The sequence below is a fragment of the Lycium barbarum genome, chromosome 7, assembly GCF_019175385.1.
Source record: "Lycium barbarum isolate Lr01 chromosome 7, ASM1917538v2, whole genome shotgun sequence".
Taxonomy (NCBI): Eukaryota; Viridiplantae; Streptophyta; class Magnoliopsida; order Solanales; family Solanaceae; genus Lycium; species Lycium barbarum.
The window spans coordinates 121,211,101-121,230,217 of record NC_083343.1 but is presented as its reverse complement, the minus strand read 5'-3'; the positions used below and the strand labels follow the sequence as shown (position 1 = coordinate 121,230,217).

General features: G+C 30.6%; 1 protein-coding gene across 1 annotated transcript; it reads right to left on the bottom strand.

Annotated features, from left to right (window-relative positions):
* Positions 1-7,219: 7,219 nt before the first annotated feature.
* LOC132604048 (branched-chain-amino-acid aminotransferase 2, chloroplastic-like) lies at positions 7,220-18,487 on the bottom strand. The gene is made up of 10 exons (XM_060317370.1): positions 18,091-18,487; positions 17,151-17,209; positions 16,439-16,613; positions 12,278-12,454; positions 9,401-9,532; positions 9,206-9,304; positions 8,470-8,586; positions 8,272-8,367; positions 7,698-7,810; positions 7,220-7,508 (listed from the first exon to the last, which is right to left on the bottom strand). Exons 1-10 carry the CDS (start codon positions 18,142-18,144, stop codon positions 7,394-7,396), a joined length of 1,137 nt encoding a protein of 378 aa, XP_060173353.1. The 5' UTR covers positions 18,145-18,487; the 3' UTR covers positions 7,220-7,393.
* Positions 18,488-19,117: the final 630 nt, after the last annotated feature.

Here is a 19,117-nt window from a genome sequence, read left to right as displayed (position 1 = left end):
CACTCCGTTTTATCTCTTCTTAATTCATAAAAGATATTACATTGGTATCTACTTTCAATTACCAATTATCGAAATCGAACTTTGAAAATATCGAACCGAATATCGAATGTCCACCCCTAATTAGACTTATACTTTTTACAAGACTTGTAGTTTGTAATTTAGTTTGTTCATCTCATGATATCATAAAGTATAAATTCAAATCTTAGATTTTTTTTCTTCTTCTTTTACACAGGTTATGGAAGGTGGAAATTGAGAGTAGTTCCTAGAGAAGAGTTTCTACAATGGTATTTTGAGAAGCAACCTCCATTTTATTCCTAAGTTTTGTTGACGTTTAGTATGTCTTACGGTTAGACTTTCGAGTTGGATAAACTTTACTTAATATTAAGTTTTCTTTAAGGAGTACTAGTTTTTCTTTATGGAGTATGTAATGAGATACCATCTCAATGTCATTTTAGTTGCTCTTAATTACTATATGGCAGTGTTTAATTTTCTTATTATTATCTTGCTTCTTTTAGTATGTTGTTATTTTCACTTTGTATAGGGCTCATTATAGAATAAACTACTCCAGGCTATATACGAAGTTTAAGATATTTATGTACTATTTGATAATTGTAATTTTCTTTTTATAAATTTTCAAATTAACGGAAACCTAGTTAAATACAAATTGCAAATAGTACCATTGCAAAATAAAACGTCATCAAATTCTTGTGATTAGTGACAAAACATTTTATCCTTAAAAGCTTAGCTTTTAGCGACAACTACATTGTACTTTTAGGACGATCACAGTTTCGTCATAAAAGTATGACGCTTTAGTGACAAAAACATACTATTACCTACAAAATTTTATAATTTCTATGACGAACTTGTTCGTCATAAATACTATGCATTTGCGGACGAAAAATATTTTCGTAGTTAATACAACTATATTTAGCGACGAAACACTAAGTTGTCGTTGTATACATTTAGTGACACATGCTTTAGGAACGAATGATTGACGAATTGTTTTTCGTCACAAAAAGTTTTTTGTGACGAAAATTGAGTTTCTAAGTGACAAAATTATTCGCTGATAAAGCCATTTGTTGTAGTATGTCGCTGATAAAGCCATTTGTTGTAGTATGTTGTTTCTTTTACTTGGGTTATTTTTACTATTTTTGTTGTCAGCACTTTTCTTTTCTACAATATTTTTATCATAGTTTCTACTCCTGTATTTGTCAAATCTGTTTTTGAAAACGTTTTTGAACCGATGTTCTTTCAGAAACAACTTCTTAATCTCACACAAGATAGGGGTAAGATCTGTGTACACCCATGCACTCTTTCAAGATGTCACTTATAAAATCACACTAGGTTGTCGTTGTTGATGACAAAGATTATTAAATGAGACACGAGAGAAAGGTCTCTTGATCACTTTCTACTAAACCTACCTATAGGGTTAAAAGGTCAATCAATAATTTGACTAACTTGATCTTGTGTACAACTCAAGATAACTTTCTAGTCTATCTATTTGCGGTTTGGTTTTGACTACATAATCTAAAGAAGATTTTTCTATCGACTAGTACAATACTATTAAACGATTAATGTTCTTAATGTGTTGGTGGTGGAGAATGGATACAACGAGCTCCACGTCTTTTTACTTCATTTTAGGCTTAATATATATAGTTTGCTATCAATTTTTACTTAAATTTCTCTGATACACCCCAATTTCACGGGCAATCTTTTATATATTAAACTTTTTTTCCATTGTACAAGAGGTTTTAAGATTTGCCTTTTGTGGTGGGTCGTCTAGGGAAAGAAGAAGAACAAGGAGTTTATTTATTAGTTTTTCAAGTTAATGACATCATTAGGGCATGTCATACCCTTATCGAGAAAATGTAGCATCGGAAGGGAAATGTTGTGTCTAAAAGGTTGCCCGTAAAACTATGTACAAGCTGAGGGAGATGTTATCATATTTGATTCATGATACCATTTGTTCATCTAATTGTCATGAATTTCCAACATCTCCTATAAAATATTCTCCTGATCATATTTTGCAAAGTGATCTTCTATAAATATACGGTTGGATTTAATGTTTACTTTTCCTAACTGGAATACATAGTTTGCAAAGTGATCTTATACAAATATATGGTTGGATTTAATGTTTACTTTTCCTAACTAGTATAAATAAATTATACATTGTGCGCGCATATCTTCTTTTGAAAATGTAAACATGCCAATAGATTCAAAAAATTGCGCCGATTGCCCTTCATACGGACTGGTCTTTAATTTTTGTCTCTACTTCTCGTTTAATGAAAATTTATGGGCCAAAGTACCCTTATTCGCTGGTCTATGAAATCAGAGATCCGGGTTCGAACCCCACCAAAGGCAAAAAAGAAAAAAAAACGCAAGGCAAGATTTCATAGCAAAGTATGCATATTCGGGCAAAAGTTATGCCTTAAGGCTTTCCAGCATAATTTTTAATTTCTACAAAACAATGTGGGATAAGACATACTTTACATAAAAACTATGCCTTACGACATAACTTTTGCCCGAATAGACATAATTTGCTATGAAATCTTATCGTGCGAATTTTTTTTAATACTCAGCCGAGGTTCGACCCCAGAATCTCAGGAGTATTTTCGGTCATTTAAAGTGCCGAAGGGCAAAAATTAAAGACCAGCGATTTGAGGGGAAAAATGGAAAGACCACCCCCGAAAAAGACTTTCATTTTTTTTTTTTGCACGGATTTCCCTTCTTTTGGGGTGGTCTTTAATTTTTGCCTTTCGCTTAAAAAGGTGACCGAAAATACCCCGAGGTTTTGGGTTCGAACCCCCGCTCAGTCAAAAAAAAAATCGCAAGGCAAGACTTTTGCAAAAAGTTAAGGCAAAGTCCGTCGTCTCCTGCAGACTTTTAGTTATGCCTTAATGCAAAAGCTGCTAAGCATAACTTAAAGTCTGCCTTACAAGGCACAGTCTGTCATCTCCGGCATAGGTTCTATGTAACTTCGCCCGAATAGACATAGGTTCATAGAAACCTATGCCTTGCGAAATTATTATTATTTTTGACTTTGTTGGTTTTCGAACTCAGAATCTCGAGATATTTTCAGACACTTATTTAAGCAAAGGGAAAAAATTAAAGACCAGCGAATTGAGGGCCAAAAAATAAAAACCAGTCCGTATGAAGGGCAATCGTGCAAATTGGCCCATCTACATAGCCTCCGGTGCTTTAACTTTTGGCAACAATGTTACGTTTCCATTATCCAGCAAAAATAGGGAAAAGATCACGCATGCCCATTGGAGGCAAAATATTACCCCCCCCCCCCCACCCCCCCCCCCCCCCCCCGCCCGCTCCCATCGCTTCTATACTCCCAGAAAAATTAAGACTATTTACCTGAAACGCCCCCAAAATTATAATACCAACATGGTATATAAATATACTGAGATGGTATCATGGAAGACTGTTTCAGTCCTTCTCCTAGTCCTCTGTGATATCATCATATTATAAATATATACTGTGATGGTGTCATGGAGAACTCCTCCAGTCCTTCGATGAGACGCTCCACGGTCCTCCATGGTACAATTGTGATATATAAATATATTGAGATGGTATCATGGACGACTGCTTCACTCCTTCTCTTAGTCCTCCATGATACCGTCGTGATATATAAGTATACTGCGATGGTATCATCGAGGAAGGGTTTTGGGTGAAGGGGTACGTTGAGTAAATACTTTGGGCTGGGCTGGATAGAAACGAAAATAATTTTAGTGAGGGCATGGGCGGGTAATTAGTTTCAGTCCAATGGGTAATTAGTGTTATTTTCCCACAAAAATATCATTTTTGCGCGGATTGCCCTTCTTTTGGGGTGGTCTTTAATTTCCCCCCCTCAAATGGGTGCTCTTTAATGTTTGTCTTTCGCTTAATACCCCGAGGTTCTGGGTTCGAACCCCATCTCAGTAATATAAAGAAGGAATTTCGCAAGGCAGAGGTTTGGATTCGCAAGGCAGAATTCTGCCTTAAGCATGCAAAAGGTCTACCTTGCGAATCCAAACTCTACCTTGCAAATTTTTTTAAAATTTTTGACTGAGCGGAAATTCAAACCCGAAACCAAGGGATTTTTAGCGTAGGGCAAAGATTAAAGACCACCAATTTGAGGAGAAAAAATTGAAGACCACCCCCAGCGAAGGCCAATTTGCAAATTGCCCCGAAAATATTATAAGGTAAAGTACATATATATACACTAGTCTTGGGAAGCCCGTGCTGAGCCCGGGCCCAAGATCAAGGCAGAAAATTCCACAGTAGTTTAAATTAGAAAAGAGATAATTTAATACATGGTAAACAAATATAGTTGGATATATTGAAAATATTTTTTAAAAAAAACCGACTGTAAGAGTAGTCGACCATTTAGTTTTGTTTTTCTTCACAATGGTTCAGAAAAATTCTACTCTCTCCATTCCTAGTTAAGTGTCTTAGTTTGACTGTGCACGAGGTTTAAAAAATAAAATAAAACTTTTGAATTTTGTGGCCTTAAACTTGACATGTAAAATTTTGGAATTGAAAAACTTATTAAATATAGAAAGATGCATTTTTTTTGGGAGTTAGAAAAGATAAATAACAAAATTAAACTTCAAAAGTTACAAAATTTTTAAAAAATTATTGAAAATAAATGCAAAGATGGGATTAAGGAGCTGCCCACTTAGTAGGCACAGTTACTTCCTTTCCCTTTTATTCTCCTCCACCCCTAACTTAATTAAGCAAATTGAATAAAATTTAAAGTTTTTTTTTCTTTTATTTTCAGAGATCTTAATATAATAATTCTTGAAAAAGTTTTGATACCGTAATATATCTCAGTGCAGAATCTAAAAAAAAAATTGCTAGAAGGACTTGTGGTTTACATATGCGTGATTAGTAACAACCATGTTTTATGAACTATCTGGTTCAAGAAAAAAGTATCAAACTATACATTCTACATTTATTCTTTTGTTGAGGAATTAGTGAACTCACTTATACAACAACAACATACCCAGATGAATCCCACAGTGTGGGGTCTGGGGAGGGTTAAATGTACGCAGACTTTACCCCCACCTTGGTAGGGAGGCTGTTTCCGAAAGACCCTCGGCTAAAAAGAAAACAAGAAACAAGGGGAGAAAAGTCAGATACCAACAGGCAAATCAAAGCAATGCAAAAATGAAAAAAAACAAGGGCAAAGAAATCATGATAAAATTAAAATTTAAGAAATTGATACTTTATACTGATGTTAGTATATCTTAATTCTAATTAAATTATATATATATATATATATATATATATGTAAAATATGAAAAGTAGCTACTTTTCTTAATTTAAACTTTCTTTTTTCTTTCAAAAAATGCATGTGATAAAATAACATTCCCCCCCCCCCCCCCCCCCCTCCCCCCCTTTTTTTTTTCTTGAAGTCTAAGTGAAATATTAATTTGTAAACTTTACGTCAATAATAATATTATAATTCTGCTATCAGTCCCAAGAAAGTTAGGATCAATTAAATTAATTAACTAAATCATGCCTCAATACTACAACGTACCTAAAAAAATTATTTGTTCTCGCTTTTATTTTTCTAAAGGATCGATTTTGATTTTTGTTTTCCTACTATACAAAATTATGTTAAATATCACTCCTAAATTTATATTTTCAAAATAAAATATAATATCAAGAGAAATTTAATTATAATCTTAGAATTTATGAAGTGAAAATATCATTTAAAGACTTCCCTCTCAATACTAAATGAGGTCTTCCAAGTTATTAGTATTATATAGTTTTTGTCTTTGTGGAAACATCATAACCCCTCACAACTTTTTAAGCATTTTAAAGAGTCTTTAACTTTTTTATATTTATCAAATTGAAAGTGGCAACCTAAGTAATAACGGAATAAAATAGGGCTAAATATATGACACAAAAAAAGTCATGGTACATACTTCACTTGCAAAAAGTTAAACTAAGGGGTCATGTAATTATCAAAAAAGTTTGAAAGTGTCTTGATTTATTTGGAATATACTATGGTATATCATGTAATAAATAGCAAGAACAAGGGCAAATTTGAAAAAACACTTCTTTTGATTAGCAAGATGCTCAACTAAATAGTTGAGATGCAACAAAGGACTACAAGAATCATTAGATTGCTCCTTATTATATATACTAATATTAAAGAGAAATATTTACGAAACGTGACTATAGTTTTCTATTTACAAAACATAACATTACAAAACCTATACAAAGCATGTTTTTTTAAAAAAAAAATATTTTTTTTTAAAATAAAAAAAAATAAAAAAAAATCGCTCAAAAATTTATGTATGAAATGTGTATATCTCGCTCAAGGCTTAAAAGTTCGCTCAAAATTTAGTGTATGAAAATGGTATGAAAAATGTATGAAATGTGTATATCTTGTTTAAGGCTTAAAAAATTCGCTCAAAATTGTGCATATGAAAACAGTACGAAATTTGTATCTTGCTCAAGGCTTAAAATTTTGCTCACAGTTTTGTGTATAAAGTTCATGTTAGATTTCTGTAAAATTAATACAACTACAACAACATTGTATACAACTTTGATACAACATTCAAGACTTAAAATAATTGCTCAAATTTTTGTGTATGAAATGTGTATATCTTGCTCAAGGCTTAAAAAGTTCACTCAAATTTTGTGTATGAAAACACGATCAAGGCTTAAACATTACCCTCAAAATTTTATGTATAAGAATGGTATGAAATGTGTATATCTCGCTCAAGACTTACAATTTCATTCACATTTTTCGTATATAAAGTTCATATTAGGTTTCTGGAAAATTAATACAACTACAACAACATTATAACAACTTTTGTACAATATTCAAGGCTTAAAGTTTTCGCTCACAATTTTGTGTAAGAAAATTGTATTAAAAATTTCGCTCACATGTACACATTTCATACAACTTTCATGCACAAAATTTGAGACTTTGAGCAAAAAAAAATTATTTTTTTAAAAAAATATAAAAATTATGTTAAAAAAAATTAAAGTAATTTTTCTTAAAATATTTTTTTAAATATATTTAAAAAAAAATATTTTCTGAAAAATATATGAAAATCCGTCGTGTTTCATAAAATATCGTTATGTTTTGTAAATAAAGAAAACTATCTTTATATTTTGTAATAAAGAGTCTTAAGTAGATACCCCACGTTAATTTCCCAATATTATCCTATCCAATTTCAAAACATTTCATCCAATCCAATGGCCCAATATATAGGGGATAAGGAGCTCTTAGAACATAGTAATTACCTTTAATGAACACAATGATAGTTTCTCGAATCTCATGTTTTAAAATCCCTATTTAAATATTACATAAAAAAATAATCATTTCACAAACAGATCACAACTTTAGCAAATGATTTTTTGCTAAACATCATTAAAACAAAGTTCACTTAATCTCAATAATCCAATCCCTCTTGTCCTCGATAATACCTTTTTGAATAGCTGCTAACCTCGAATTCAATTGCTCACTTATTAATTCCGAGCTTACCTTGTATTCAATCCTGCAAGTTTTATATCACGGATTTTAGTTAGCTAAAAAAATAGCAGTGCTAGTAGTTTAAACTTTTAAATAAAGTCATAAAAGTACAAAATTAGAATTCTTTGAATATATTCTGAAACTAAGTGTAAACAATGTCAGGACGATAATTATTTGAGACACGAGTAAATTTCAAATTGAATATAAAAATTACCGTTTGTTTTTGTAGGTAATACTTCCTACAGGAGCAACACCAAGTGCAGTTCCTGTGCAAAATACTTCATCAACACTAATCAATTCTTCAGCTTCAACCAACCGTTCTTCAACCTAGACCAAGGTGTCCAAATTAAATCCATAAAAATAAATCCTTTTTTGGTGGTTCACATTGTTTAAGTATATAATTAGTACCCCATTAGTTGATTCTTTGTGAGTACCTTCCAAACATTGATTGTATGTTAAAAAAAAAAAAACACTCTCGAGTCACTTAAAAGATATATACAAGTAATTGCGTAGCCAAATTTTTTATTATGAAAAGTCAAAATACAAAGAAATAGTGATGCGAAGAATTTAAGGGAATTCAACATATAGTATTACATAGAATAAAAAATTAAACCTATCTAAATAGTGTAATTTTTGTGTCAATTAACATACTTTAGACAAACAACTTTCTCTAACATGTTAAATTAAATTTGTAATGTAAACATTATGTACAACTATGAGTTATATAATTAGTTAAATCTTTCTTTATTAGTTAATTAAACTGCATCGACTAACAAGGTTATTTATACCTGGTATCCAAGATCATGTGCAATGTCTATTATACTTTTCCTTGTGATTCCTTCAAGAATTGTTCCACTGGCAACTGGCGTTGAAATGATTTTTCCCTGTTGAATATATTAATTAAATCTTTTAAAATGGAGGACCAAATATATTACATTAACTGCAAAAGCATTTTGTAGAATAAATTAGAGCATGGATTAGTTTACCTTAACAAGGAATACGTTAGAGGCAGAGACCTCCTCAATATATTTGTTATTTACTGAATCAAGGTACAATACATCTGAGTATCCTCTCTCTTTTGCCTTCTTTATAGCTTTCATGACCTACATGACCAAAAATTGTGGACTTAAGATCTAAAGAGTAACAATTGATACCGTTTACATGAACATACTAATAGCCTATATATATAGCCAAATTTCTAAGAAGTCAAAAGTATTATTTCCTTTTTTTTTTTTTTTAATTTTAAAAAAGTGTTTATTTTAGGGCGTTGAGATGTTTGGCATAGCTTTTACGAATAAATAAATGTTTTTGAGTAGTAGTAGAAGTTTCTCAGAAGCTGAAAATGTATCTTCTCCTAGAAACACTTTTTGAAACATTGGTCAAGCACATATTGTTGTTTTAATTAATATTGATAAAAGTATTTGCTAAATTGATTAGACGAACACAAGTTGCTAATATCCGGAAATACTTTTTCGAAAACACTAATGATAAAAAAGTATTTTTCAAAATAAGTGAATTTGGATGTTTGGCCAAAGAGGGTATAAGAGTTTAATTTTTATATCGATAGTAAAAAAAAAAAAATACACTAAAGGTGATTCTCCATAGAAAGTGTGATCTATATCTTCATATTAAGGCAAGTTATCTGTTATAACAAGTAAATATGACATGATCGAGTAAAATTATTTATATTATTGGTGTATATAAGTTAGTCATGAAATCTACCGGGGCATAATTAGTAATGGCTTTGACTCCACCAGCTCCCCCTTGTGAGGCACGATGAATTTCTTCCTCAACATATAATGTTAATGGTTGTGTCCCGTTCTAAATGGAAATAGCAAAAACAAAATAAAAAACAAAACATCAAACTTTTTGTGAAAATAATTATTACATCAAGAAAATAAATGGTAACGAACTTACCCTTAAATAGTTTCCTACTGGGCAAGCATAAACAAGAAATGTGTACTCAGGAGCAGGAGCAATTCCAAGTATAGGTCCATTTCCTATAAGCAGAGGCCTAATATAAAGTGAACCTTTCCCAGCAGGAGGGATCTGTTTTTATTTATATATAAAACATAAAACATATGGTTAAATAAAATTAACACGTGCTGATAAGAGGGGTTGCGAGAAAAATAAATGTGTAGTATGAAAAAATGTTTTATCGTATGAAAATCATTTTTACACCATTTTTCAGCATTTGGTTTAATATAAATTAAATGGAGTTGATCGTTCAAATGGTCGCTTAACTATAGAGAATTATACGATTATCGTTTTTTATGTTTTTTATTATAGGAAAGTCATTTTTATAACGATTTCACACAAAAAATCATTCTTGCTGAATTTGTAAATTTTTTAATCTCGACTCTTGATCTGACATTTATAGCAGTCCAAGTGGATTGAAATAATCTCAAAACCGAAAAGAAAACCCGAACCACAATAAAATTTGTTGACAATAATATAGAGCCCGTTTGGATTGACTTATAAATTGCTTATAAGCTGTTTTCAGCTTTTTTGAGTGTTTGGCTGGCCGGCTTAAAGTCATTTTGTGTTTAAAATAAGCTCAAAAAAATAATTGGGCCCATTTGACTTAGCTTATCTAAAGCAGCTTAGCTGAAAACAGCTTATAAGCCAAAAAAAATAAGTTAGACTACCCCAACTTATTTTTTTTAGCTTATAAGCTGTTTGCAGCTTATAGGCATAAGCCCATCCAAACAGGCTCATAGTACACTTAGGGGTCGTTTGGTTCAAAGACAAGTTATACATGGATTAATAAGGCAGAGATTAGTAATATAGGGATTAGTACTACATGGATTAATAAGGCAGAAATTAGTAATGTAGGGATTAGTACTACATGGATTAGTAATACAGGGATTTTTTTTGTTGGGTGTTTGGTTCATTGCACAAAAATTGGACACAAAAGATATCATTTGAATATTTATTTATTTTTAAAATTTAAGAAAAATTAGTTCCAATTATACCGTTGGATGCTTGACCTTTATAGGTTTCTTGGAACAAAACAAGGCTAATTTTGTCATTTTAGTTTTTATCCATGGATAAGTTATCCCGTGGTGGTGGTGGAATAAGATAATACACCCTTTGGTGTATTAAGTAATCCATGTATTAGTTATACATGTCCCAAAATGTCAATCAAACATGGTATAAAATAATATCACATTTAATACCATGACTATTTTAACTGAGACCTCTTACGGAGATGAGAATGCACAATATGAAAAATCACAACATTTTAGCCGGGTCAGATTTTATTTTTAGTACTGTAGTTAATCCGGCCACGTAGACTAATAGAAAAGCCAAATCAAGAGCTAAATATCGAAAATTTGACAAAATTGGCCAGAATAATTTTTTATGTGAAATGATTAAACAAAAATGATTACAAAATATAAAAAGTGATCTTATTCATCCAATATTAGAGCGACCACTTGAACAATAACTCAAAAGAAGTGACTCGAAAACAATGCATTGATGATACTTCCGACTTTGGAGTATCAAGACTGGACAACAATATTGATAGAAACAAGTGATGATAAAAGTTAGGAATATTTTTAAAGAAAATTACTTTCGCTCAAAAAATGACGGATGTCATTTTCCTTTTTTGAATTTTTCTTTTTAGAGATAATGTGTCTATCTAACTCCCAAGATAAGAGCAAAGCCCACGTACACTCTACTCCAGTGGCGGACTCAGGATTTTACACAAGCGGGTTCAATTACGACGTAATAATTGAGGATCATTGGTGATAACCAATAGTTTAAGCACCATTAAGCAGAACAATCTCCACCCTCCCCCCACCCTTTTTTTTTGTTAATAATGTAATCTCAAAATAGACTTATTTTAAACTCAACCCTCAATTTTTTTTTTAAAACAACTTGAGAAAAAAAAATTTACAAAGAACCTATTACTTTTTTTTTTTAAAAGAAAAACTATCTAATTAAAAGAGTTTTACTTCCACAAGAATTAAAAAAATCTATTTACTCTATTCAATTTAATAAAATTCATTCATAATGACCAATTTTGTTATTTACGAACAAAAGACGATACAAAAAAAGTTGTAAACTAAAAAACTAATATAAACTGATTAACTATATTAAAATAAACTATATATAATTTCAACAAATATAGTTGCATCTTTTAGCAAAAAAAAAAACTATAAAAGAGAGTATCAAAATTCATTTTATAACATTTTAATTTCTTTAAGGTAAAATAGATTTTATTTTTTTATTGAATTTGGGTAAGAAAACAAAATATAAAAGGTGACATAGGAAAAAAGAAAGACAATATAAAGGCTAACTAGTTGACTACCACTCAACATTAACTGACTTTTGTTGGCCAATACTTTGTTCTTTGTAGCATGGCAGGAAAATTGGCCAAAAGTAACAAAATACAGCATGCAGAGTGTCTAAAAAGGTTCAATCCCGCATTCGGAAGGTGTAATTGAACCCACTTGACCGCTGCGCTAGAGCCAAGCTTTGTGTCAAGCGGGTTCAAAAGGTTTCATATATTAAAATGTAATGATGATTTTCCTTACCTAAACAGTAAATTTATAGACCAAGTGGGTTCAATTGAATCCACTTGGCACCACGTGGGTCCCCCCTGCTCTACTTTCTTCAAACCTCACTTATGGAATTAGACTGGGTATGTGGTTATTGTTGTTGTCCTTTTTAGAGATATATTTTTAACAAGTCAAGATAACCAAACACTGCAAAATCGTAGAATTTTTTTTTTTTTTATCGTACCAAACACAGTTTAATGAAAGATATTTTTCAGAGAAGAATAATTACCCAACGTTTATTAGCGAGAGCAGTTAGCTTGACAGCATCCACAAATTGTTGAGTTGAAGGAGACAGCATGCACATTCTCTCAGCACCAATTTGCATTCTAATTGCACTTTCTTGTGGACGAAAAAGAAAAATTCGTCCATCATCTCTTCTATATGCTTTTGTACCTTCAATTAAACCCTGTTTGGTACTTTAATTGCGTTATTTTATCAAATGAGTTAAGCATAATAAAACAGTAAGCATTCATATAGTCGATCCCAACTTATGTGAGACATGAGGATACGTAGTAATTATTGTTATATCAATTTATCAAATGCATTTTTGTTTTACACTGTTGTCGTAAAATATGAAAATGTAGTTTGGTATAGTCGATTAATCTTTTGTCTTAACTTTCTCTATAGCATGTCATGGTCACTGGTCAGAAATAAATGACTCTGCAATCACTCTATACTTCTTGTCCCCCATATATATTAATAATTTTGGCAAACTAAAGCTTTTTTTTTTTTTCAAATATCTGACCTTTATTTAAAAAAAGAAGAAGTAGTTTGTGAGTTATTCCCGCCATCCCAATTTGATATTTAATGCTCTTTGATTGGATACAGAGTTTAAGAGATAAAAGAATTTTTTTGCAATTTATAATCATCTAAAATAAGTCATAGACATTTGTGTAACTATAAATCAATCAATCTGTATAAAATGAAATTATGTCTGAATAAAGAAATATGACATTTATTTTTGGAATACGCTAAAAGAAAGTGTGCAACACATAAATCAGCATAGATGAAGTACTATTTATTACTATACCTTTTTTTTCTATTCCAAATCTATAGTTATTGTTCCAATTAATAGAGTATTAAATTAAGTGAGATAATTCATGGAAAGATAAAAAATATATTCGACAAATGGTTTTATGATTGATTTTCTAAATGCATAAGTTTTTTCTTCTTTTTTTTTCCTGGTAAGAAAATGCATAATTTTAATTAAAGAAGAATACACAACCGCTAAACTAAAAATAACCGGTTGTGTTTAATTAAAGTGTAATTTATAAATATAAACAGTAAACTCAACCGGCTATTTATATCCATTTGCCATACTTTCTTGTTTGATATTGCTGATGCAAAATATTAAGGCCCCGTTTGGCCATGAGAATTGTTCACTTTTTTGCCTTTTTTTTTTTACTTTATTTGAAATTCAGTGTTTGGCCATGAAAACTCCAAGTACAACTTAAAGTTGTATTTGCAATTTGAAAAACACATCAAATCATGTTTTCACTTTCAGTACATTTAAACAATCAAATATCTTTGCAAAAACTATAACTAAACACAACTCCATCTTCAACTCCAACTTCAGAAATTCTAAATAAAATAAAAAATAGTAATTGATTTCTGTGGCCAAACGCCTACTAAGTCGTTAGCTAGCAAATCTTATAGCCTGTTTGGCCAAGCTTATTTTTCCCCCAAAATTACTTATTTTTTCAGTAAGTGATTATTTTAAAAAGAAAGTGAAGTGTTTGGCCAAGCTTTTGGGAGAAAATAAGTGTTTTTGGAGAGTAGCAAAAACAGTTTTTCAGAAGCTAAAAAAAAATAGTTTTTGCCCAAAAGCACTTTTTTGAAAAATACACATAAAAGTACTTTTTTGAAAAATACACATAAAAACACTTTTTAAAAGCTTGGTCAAACACAAAATGCTGCTCAAAAGTATTTTTTAATTAATTGACCAAACACAAACTGATTTTAGCCAAAAATATTTTTTTTTAAAAGTACTTTTTAAAGTAAGCTGTTTTTAGAAGCTTGACCAAACATGCTATTAATGCCTAACTTTCCCTAGCATAGCGTGGTCAGGAAAAAAAAAATCCACCTAAATAAGAAAGTACTTTTGTCGGACTTCTTTTATTTCCCTTTCTATAAATTTAGTCAAATAGGCTATAAGTGTCATTTGCCAAACAAGCTATAAATACCACTTGCGCATATTAGACCCACAAATTGTTGCATTACAACCATTCATTCTCTTTTACTAGTTCCTCATATTAAAAATTAAAAAAATTCCGTTTATTTTTAATTTAACAAATCAAAAGAGAGTTTTTCTTTTCAATACTATTATTATTTTAAGCAATTATATAGAGTAAGTAATCAGATTTAGATTTAAAACATATAATTAATATGAATAATTTAGTAAAACAAAATCTAAATAAATGTTTTTTTGATGAAAAGTGTCAAGTCAATAAAAGACTAGTAAAAAGAGTATATTTAATGGAAAAGAGACCAAAATGTCCTCGAACTATCTCAAAAGGTTTAAAAATACTCTTCATTCATCTATTGGGCTAAAAATACCATTCTTCCACCTATTTTGACTCACTTATGTCCATAAAACTAACAACGCACATCAAACACGATCCCTTCCAAATCTAAAACCTAACAAGAACTGAAGTTTTGATATTTTTGAAATGTAGGAAAATAACCCTTTTCTTATAGGCACACATCAATGCTTAATTGGTTGAGATTAAGCCTAATCCATATTATGGATAGATTTAGAGAAATCATTGAGAGACTAGTATTAATTACTAGTATATGTCCATGCATGTGATCATAAAATCAACAAGTTCGTCATTTTAATATAACCAATCTTTAACAGCCAGTTCAAATGAGCTTCAAGCACCATTTTTGGACAACGATAGTATAGACTTAATCCTTAATTTGAACTGCTTAATGTATTTATTGCATATATGTAGGACAGCGATTTATGCCTATGTGAACAACTTTGGAACAAATTTATGTTTTTGCAGAATTGCAGGACAAAGGTATTAATGCCACGAGCCATGTGACTCTGTTTTTTTACCCCCCCCCCCCCCCCCCCCCCAACAAGAATAGAGAGGGATAAAGAAAATACGATTAATGGGAAATGGGTCATGGGTCGGGGCGAAGGGAAAAGATTCAATGGGGATGGGTTTTAATTTTGACTAATAGGGAGGCGCCACGTAATAAATAACAAAAATAAAAAATAAAAAAAGTGGTTGTTAGTTTTGAAGGCATAAGTGGGCCAAAATAGGTGTAAAAATAATATTTTTAGCTCAATAGATGAATGAATGGTATTTTTAAACCTTTTGGGATAGTCCAAGAGCATTTTTGGCCCTTTTCCATATATTCAATCAATAGATTAATGTGAAATGGGTAATGGGTAATGGGTCAGGGTGAAGGGAAAAGATCATGTGGGGATGGGTTTTAATTTCAACCAATAGGGAGGCGCCATGTAATAAATAACCAAAAAAAAGTGAGTTAACAATTTTGTCTAATCTCATTTGGATCGTGAAGGATCCCATAGTGAAGAAAAAAGGAATAATTTCACATATGATCACTCAATTTATATTTTATAGCATAAAAATTATTTAATTATTTTGTATAACAAAATAATTACTTAATTTTATCTAAGTATCACTAAAAGTTGCTAAACTCTTTTTATAATAAAATAGTATCAAATTTTGTCTAAGTATCATCAAAAGTTACTAAAAAATATTTTTGTATCAAAAATTCAGTCAACGTAACTTTGGCTATCTATTTTGCTTCCTCTTATGACTTTATGCTACACTTAGGCAAAACTGAGTGATTTTTTATTACAAAGATATAGTTTAACGACTTTTGTTATACTTGGAAAAAATTGAATAATTTTTTCGTTATAAAAATAATTTTTCTAATTTTAATAAAATAAAATGAATAGCCTGTTTGGCCAAGTTTATAAAAACTAAAAAAATACTTTTTTCAAATGTACTTTTCAAAAAAGTATTTTTGGCTAAAAGCAATTTGTGTTTGACCAATTAATTTAAAAAATACTTTTGAGCAGCAATTAGTGTTTGATCAAGCTTTTAAAAAGTGTAAGTGTTTTTTTGTCAAAAGTACTTTTTAAAAAAATATTTTTGGGCAAAATCTATTTTTTTAGCTTCTGAAAAATTGCTTCTGTTACTCCCCAAAAGCACTTATTTTCTCTCAAAAGCTTGACCAAACACCTCACTTTTCTTAAAATAAGCACTTATTGAAAAAATAAGTATTTTTAGGGAAAAAATAAACTTGATCAAACAGGCTGGAAAATTGAATGGTCATCTATAACTCGAAGAAAAAGTAATAGGAAAAAAATTTAAGCTTTTTCTTAAAAAAAAAAAAAAAAAAAAAGTACCTGTCCATAGTTTAAGACACCAGCTGAAGGACTCAATTCAATATTTCCATAATGATTAAGTTGGCCTTTTTCAAAATTCCCATCTTGAGAACTTCTCATCATAAACATATAATCAGTTTGGATCAACTTGAATCCAAGATTATCCCAATCAAATATATCCGTTGATTCGCAATCCCTGACATTATAATAACAATGTAATGCACAAAATGTAGACTATATATGAAGGTCAATTTAATTTAAATAAACATAAATGGATTTCGTTAGAAAAATATTCAGAGAATTAAATTTCAGACATTTTTTCTGAAGTTTTGGAGTTTTCAGAAATGCAAATTCAATTTTTTAATTTTGCAAATAGTACTCTTTTTTCCATACTTAACATTTGGAAAAAAAGCTTTACTTTTCTATAGAATTTTCAAAATGTTTTTCAAATCTTTTAAAATAGTTTTAGTTGTTTGTCCATAGATTTGTAGACCCCGCGTAGCAAAAGCTTAGTGTACCTGTTATTTTTAAAAAAATTGAAAATATGTGAAGTGAAATAATGATTTTCACTCACAAAATTTCAGCTTTTCCAATAAATACATGTCCAAAATACCCATTAATTTTTTCCAACTTTAAGAAGATATAGCTCAAACACACTTTTGAAAAACTCAAAAGTCCAAAACTTCTAATAAACATAAAAGAACATGAAGTTAATGGTTTTAAAGCAACTCACCGATAATTCTTAGATTGTGCAGAAGTTAGAGCTGGGGCACTGAAGTACCTTGGTCCTACCTACAATCACAAGTAGCTCATCAATTCTTTATATTTTTTATTTTATTTTTAACTCGGTATTCAATTCACTTGGAAAGTTTACATTAGGGGTAAAGCGCTCTGAACAAAGGTGATTTCTGCATTCAGTAGAGCCCAAATCCCAGACTTCTGATTAAGGATGAATTTGTACTTAATTATCATAAGCCTTATTTGATTCTCATTGATTCCTTATGGAGACACATATGTTATAGAATATTTAAACACAATACTAATAGAGGAAACATCAAGGCTCAAGGGTCATAAAACTTATTTAGTAAACCCAGATGTGGGCATATTTTTGGAAAGGCAAATATTCTCTCGGTTTCAGTTTATGTGACACAGTTTGAAAAATTCAGAGTTTATGAAAGAAATGAATTCTTTTGGGATTTGTAGTTAATTTAAACATGTCATAATATTTGTGTGTTTATAAATTTTTTGAAATTTGTTAACTTAAACATGTCATAATGATTTTGTAAAAGCTTCTCATAAAGAAAAAATTGTGAAGGGTAAAGTTAATTGTTTCCAAATTTAGAAGAATGTCATTCTTTTTTTGTAAAAATGAAAGTGTGTCACTAGAACAATATGAGTAATAGCATAAGTGAGACTTTTGAATCTTGTAATAGGAGTATTCAGTTTAAGACCACAAGATTCAAAAGTCTCTCTTAATTTTTTAAACTTCGTGTCCAGTCAAATTAAGATACATGTAAAATGAAACGGAGAGAGTAGTATGATCTTACAAGAATTAATAAACTCCCAAAAGGATAATTGCAGAAGAAAATCATGGCTATATCCTATATATGCACTCTTGATATCAATATGAGAAAGTTTTAAGCTAGGAAGATGGAGAATAATACGTAGCTCACCTTATGTAGAGAAGAAAGTAGAGCTCTGTGAAAGCATGCAGCCCTTCGAATCATGTTGCACTAGAAAAAGAGTATTGTTGGAACTATTACCCCAAACACTAAAGAAAAATCTGGTATTAAAACCTGAAATCTCTGAAATGATATACTATGAGAGAGGATTTAGCTTGAGCAACTAATGAGGAAGTCATGGTTGTTATGAGGTGTACAAAGTAAATAGGCATGCAGAATTCTAATTTGCTCAGCTAGCTACTATTGTTGTGGCCAAGTTTTAATACAGTATCTTTATTATTTTTTTCTACTTGTCTGATAGCAATCTTTTCATCAGTGCCCCACCCCAACTATAGTTGGGTGAAAATAATAAGCATTCATGTGTTTACAAACAGAGTAAATGAATGCAAGCTACTCCTATGTATCAAGCTCTTATCATTTAATTGTGATTTTATTTTTCTACTTGTCTGATAGCAATCTTTTCATCAGCGCCCACCCCAACCGTAGTTGGGTGAAAATAATAGGCATTCATGTGTTTACAAACAGAATAAATGAATGCAAGCTATGTATCAAGCTCTTATCATTTAATTGTGATTTTATTTTAATTTGTGACTCTTATAGTTGATAAAGTCGTGTATATGTATAAATACAGACAACCATTATTTCAGGTGTTACAAGGGGTTGTTTGGTTGCATGTATAAGGTAATATCATACCTGTATAACTTGCGTATGTATAAGACCATCCCTTCTTTTCTAAAAAGGATTACTAATCCTTAACTTATCGAGGAATCCTTCATCAGTGGCTAGTAATGACTGATTTTTTTAATCTTTGCGACTTGATTTCGCAGCAGCAAGTCAGAAAGATTGAGAAATTGAACCATATGATTTAATTCGTTCTCAATAACCATAAGATGATCATCTTAGAGTGATCCTTTTGTCGACGGAATTCCAGCATCAGTAACGTAATGTTTAGTTAATATTTTGATACTTGCATAAAATCTGGCATTAGCAATGTAATATTTGGTTGCCATTTTTTTAA

Coding starts and splice junctions, on each gene's coding strand:
- LOC132604048 (XM_060317370.1), bottom strand. CDS start 18,144: ATGATTCGAAGGGCTGCATGCTTTCACAGAGCTCTACTTTCTTCTCTA. Junction 12,455..16,438: donor GTGTCTTAAACTATGGACAG/GTACTTTTTTTT, acceptor AGTACCAAACAG/GGTTTAATTGAAGGTACAAA. Junction 9,533..12,277: donor CTCTCGCTAATAAACGTTGG/GTAATTATTCTT, acceptor AAATAAAAACAG/ATCCCTCCTGCTGGGAAAGG.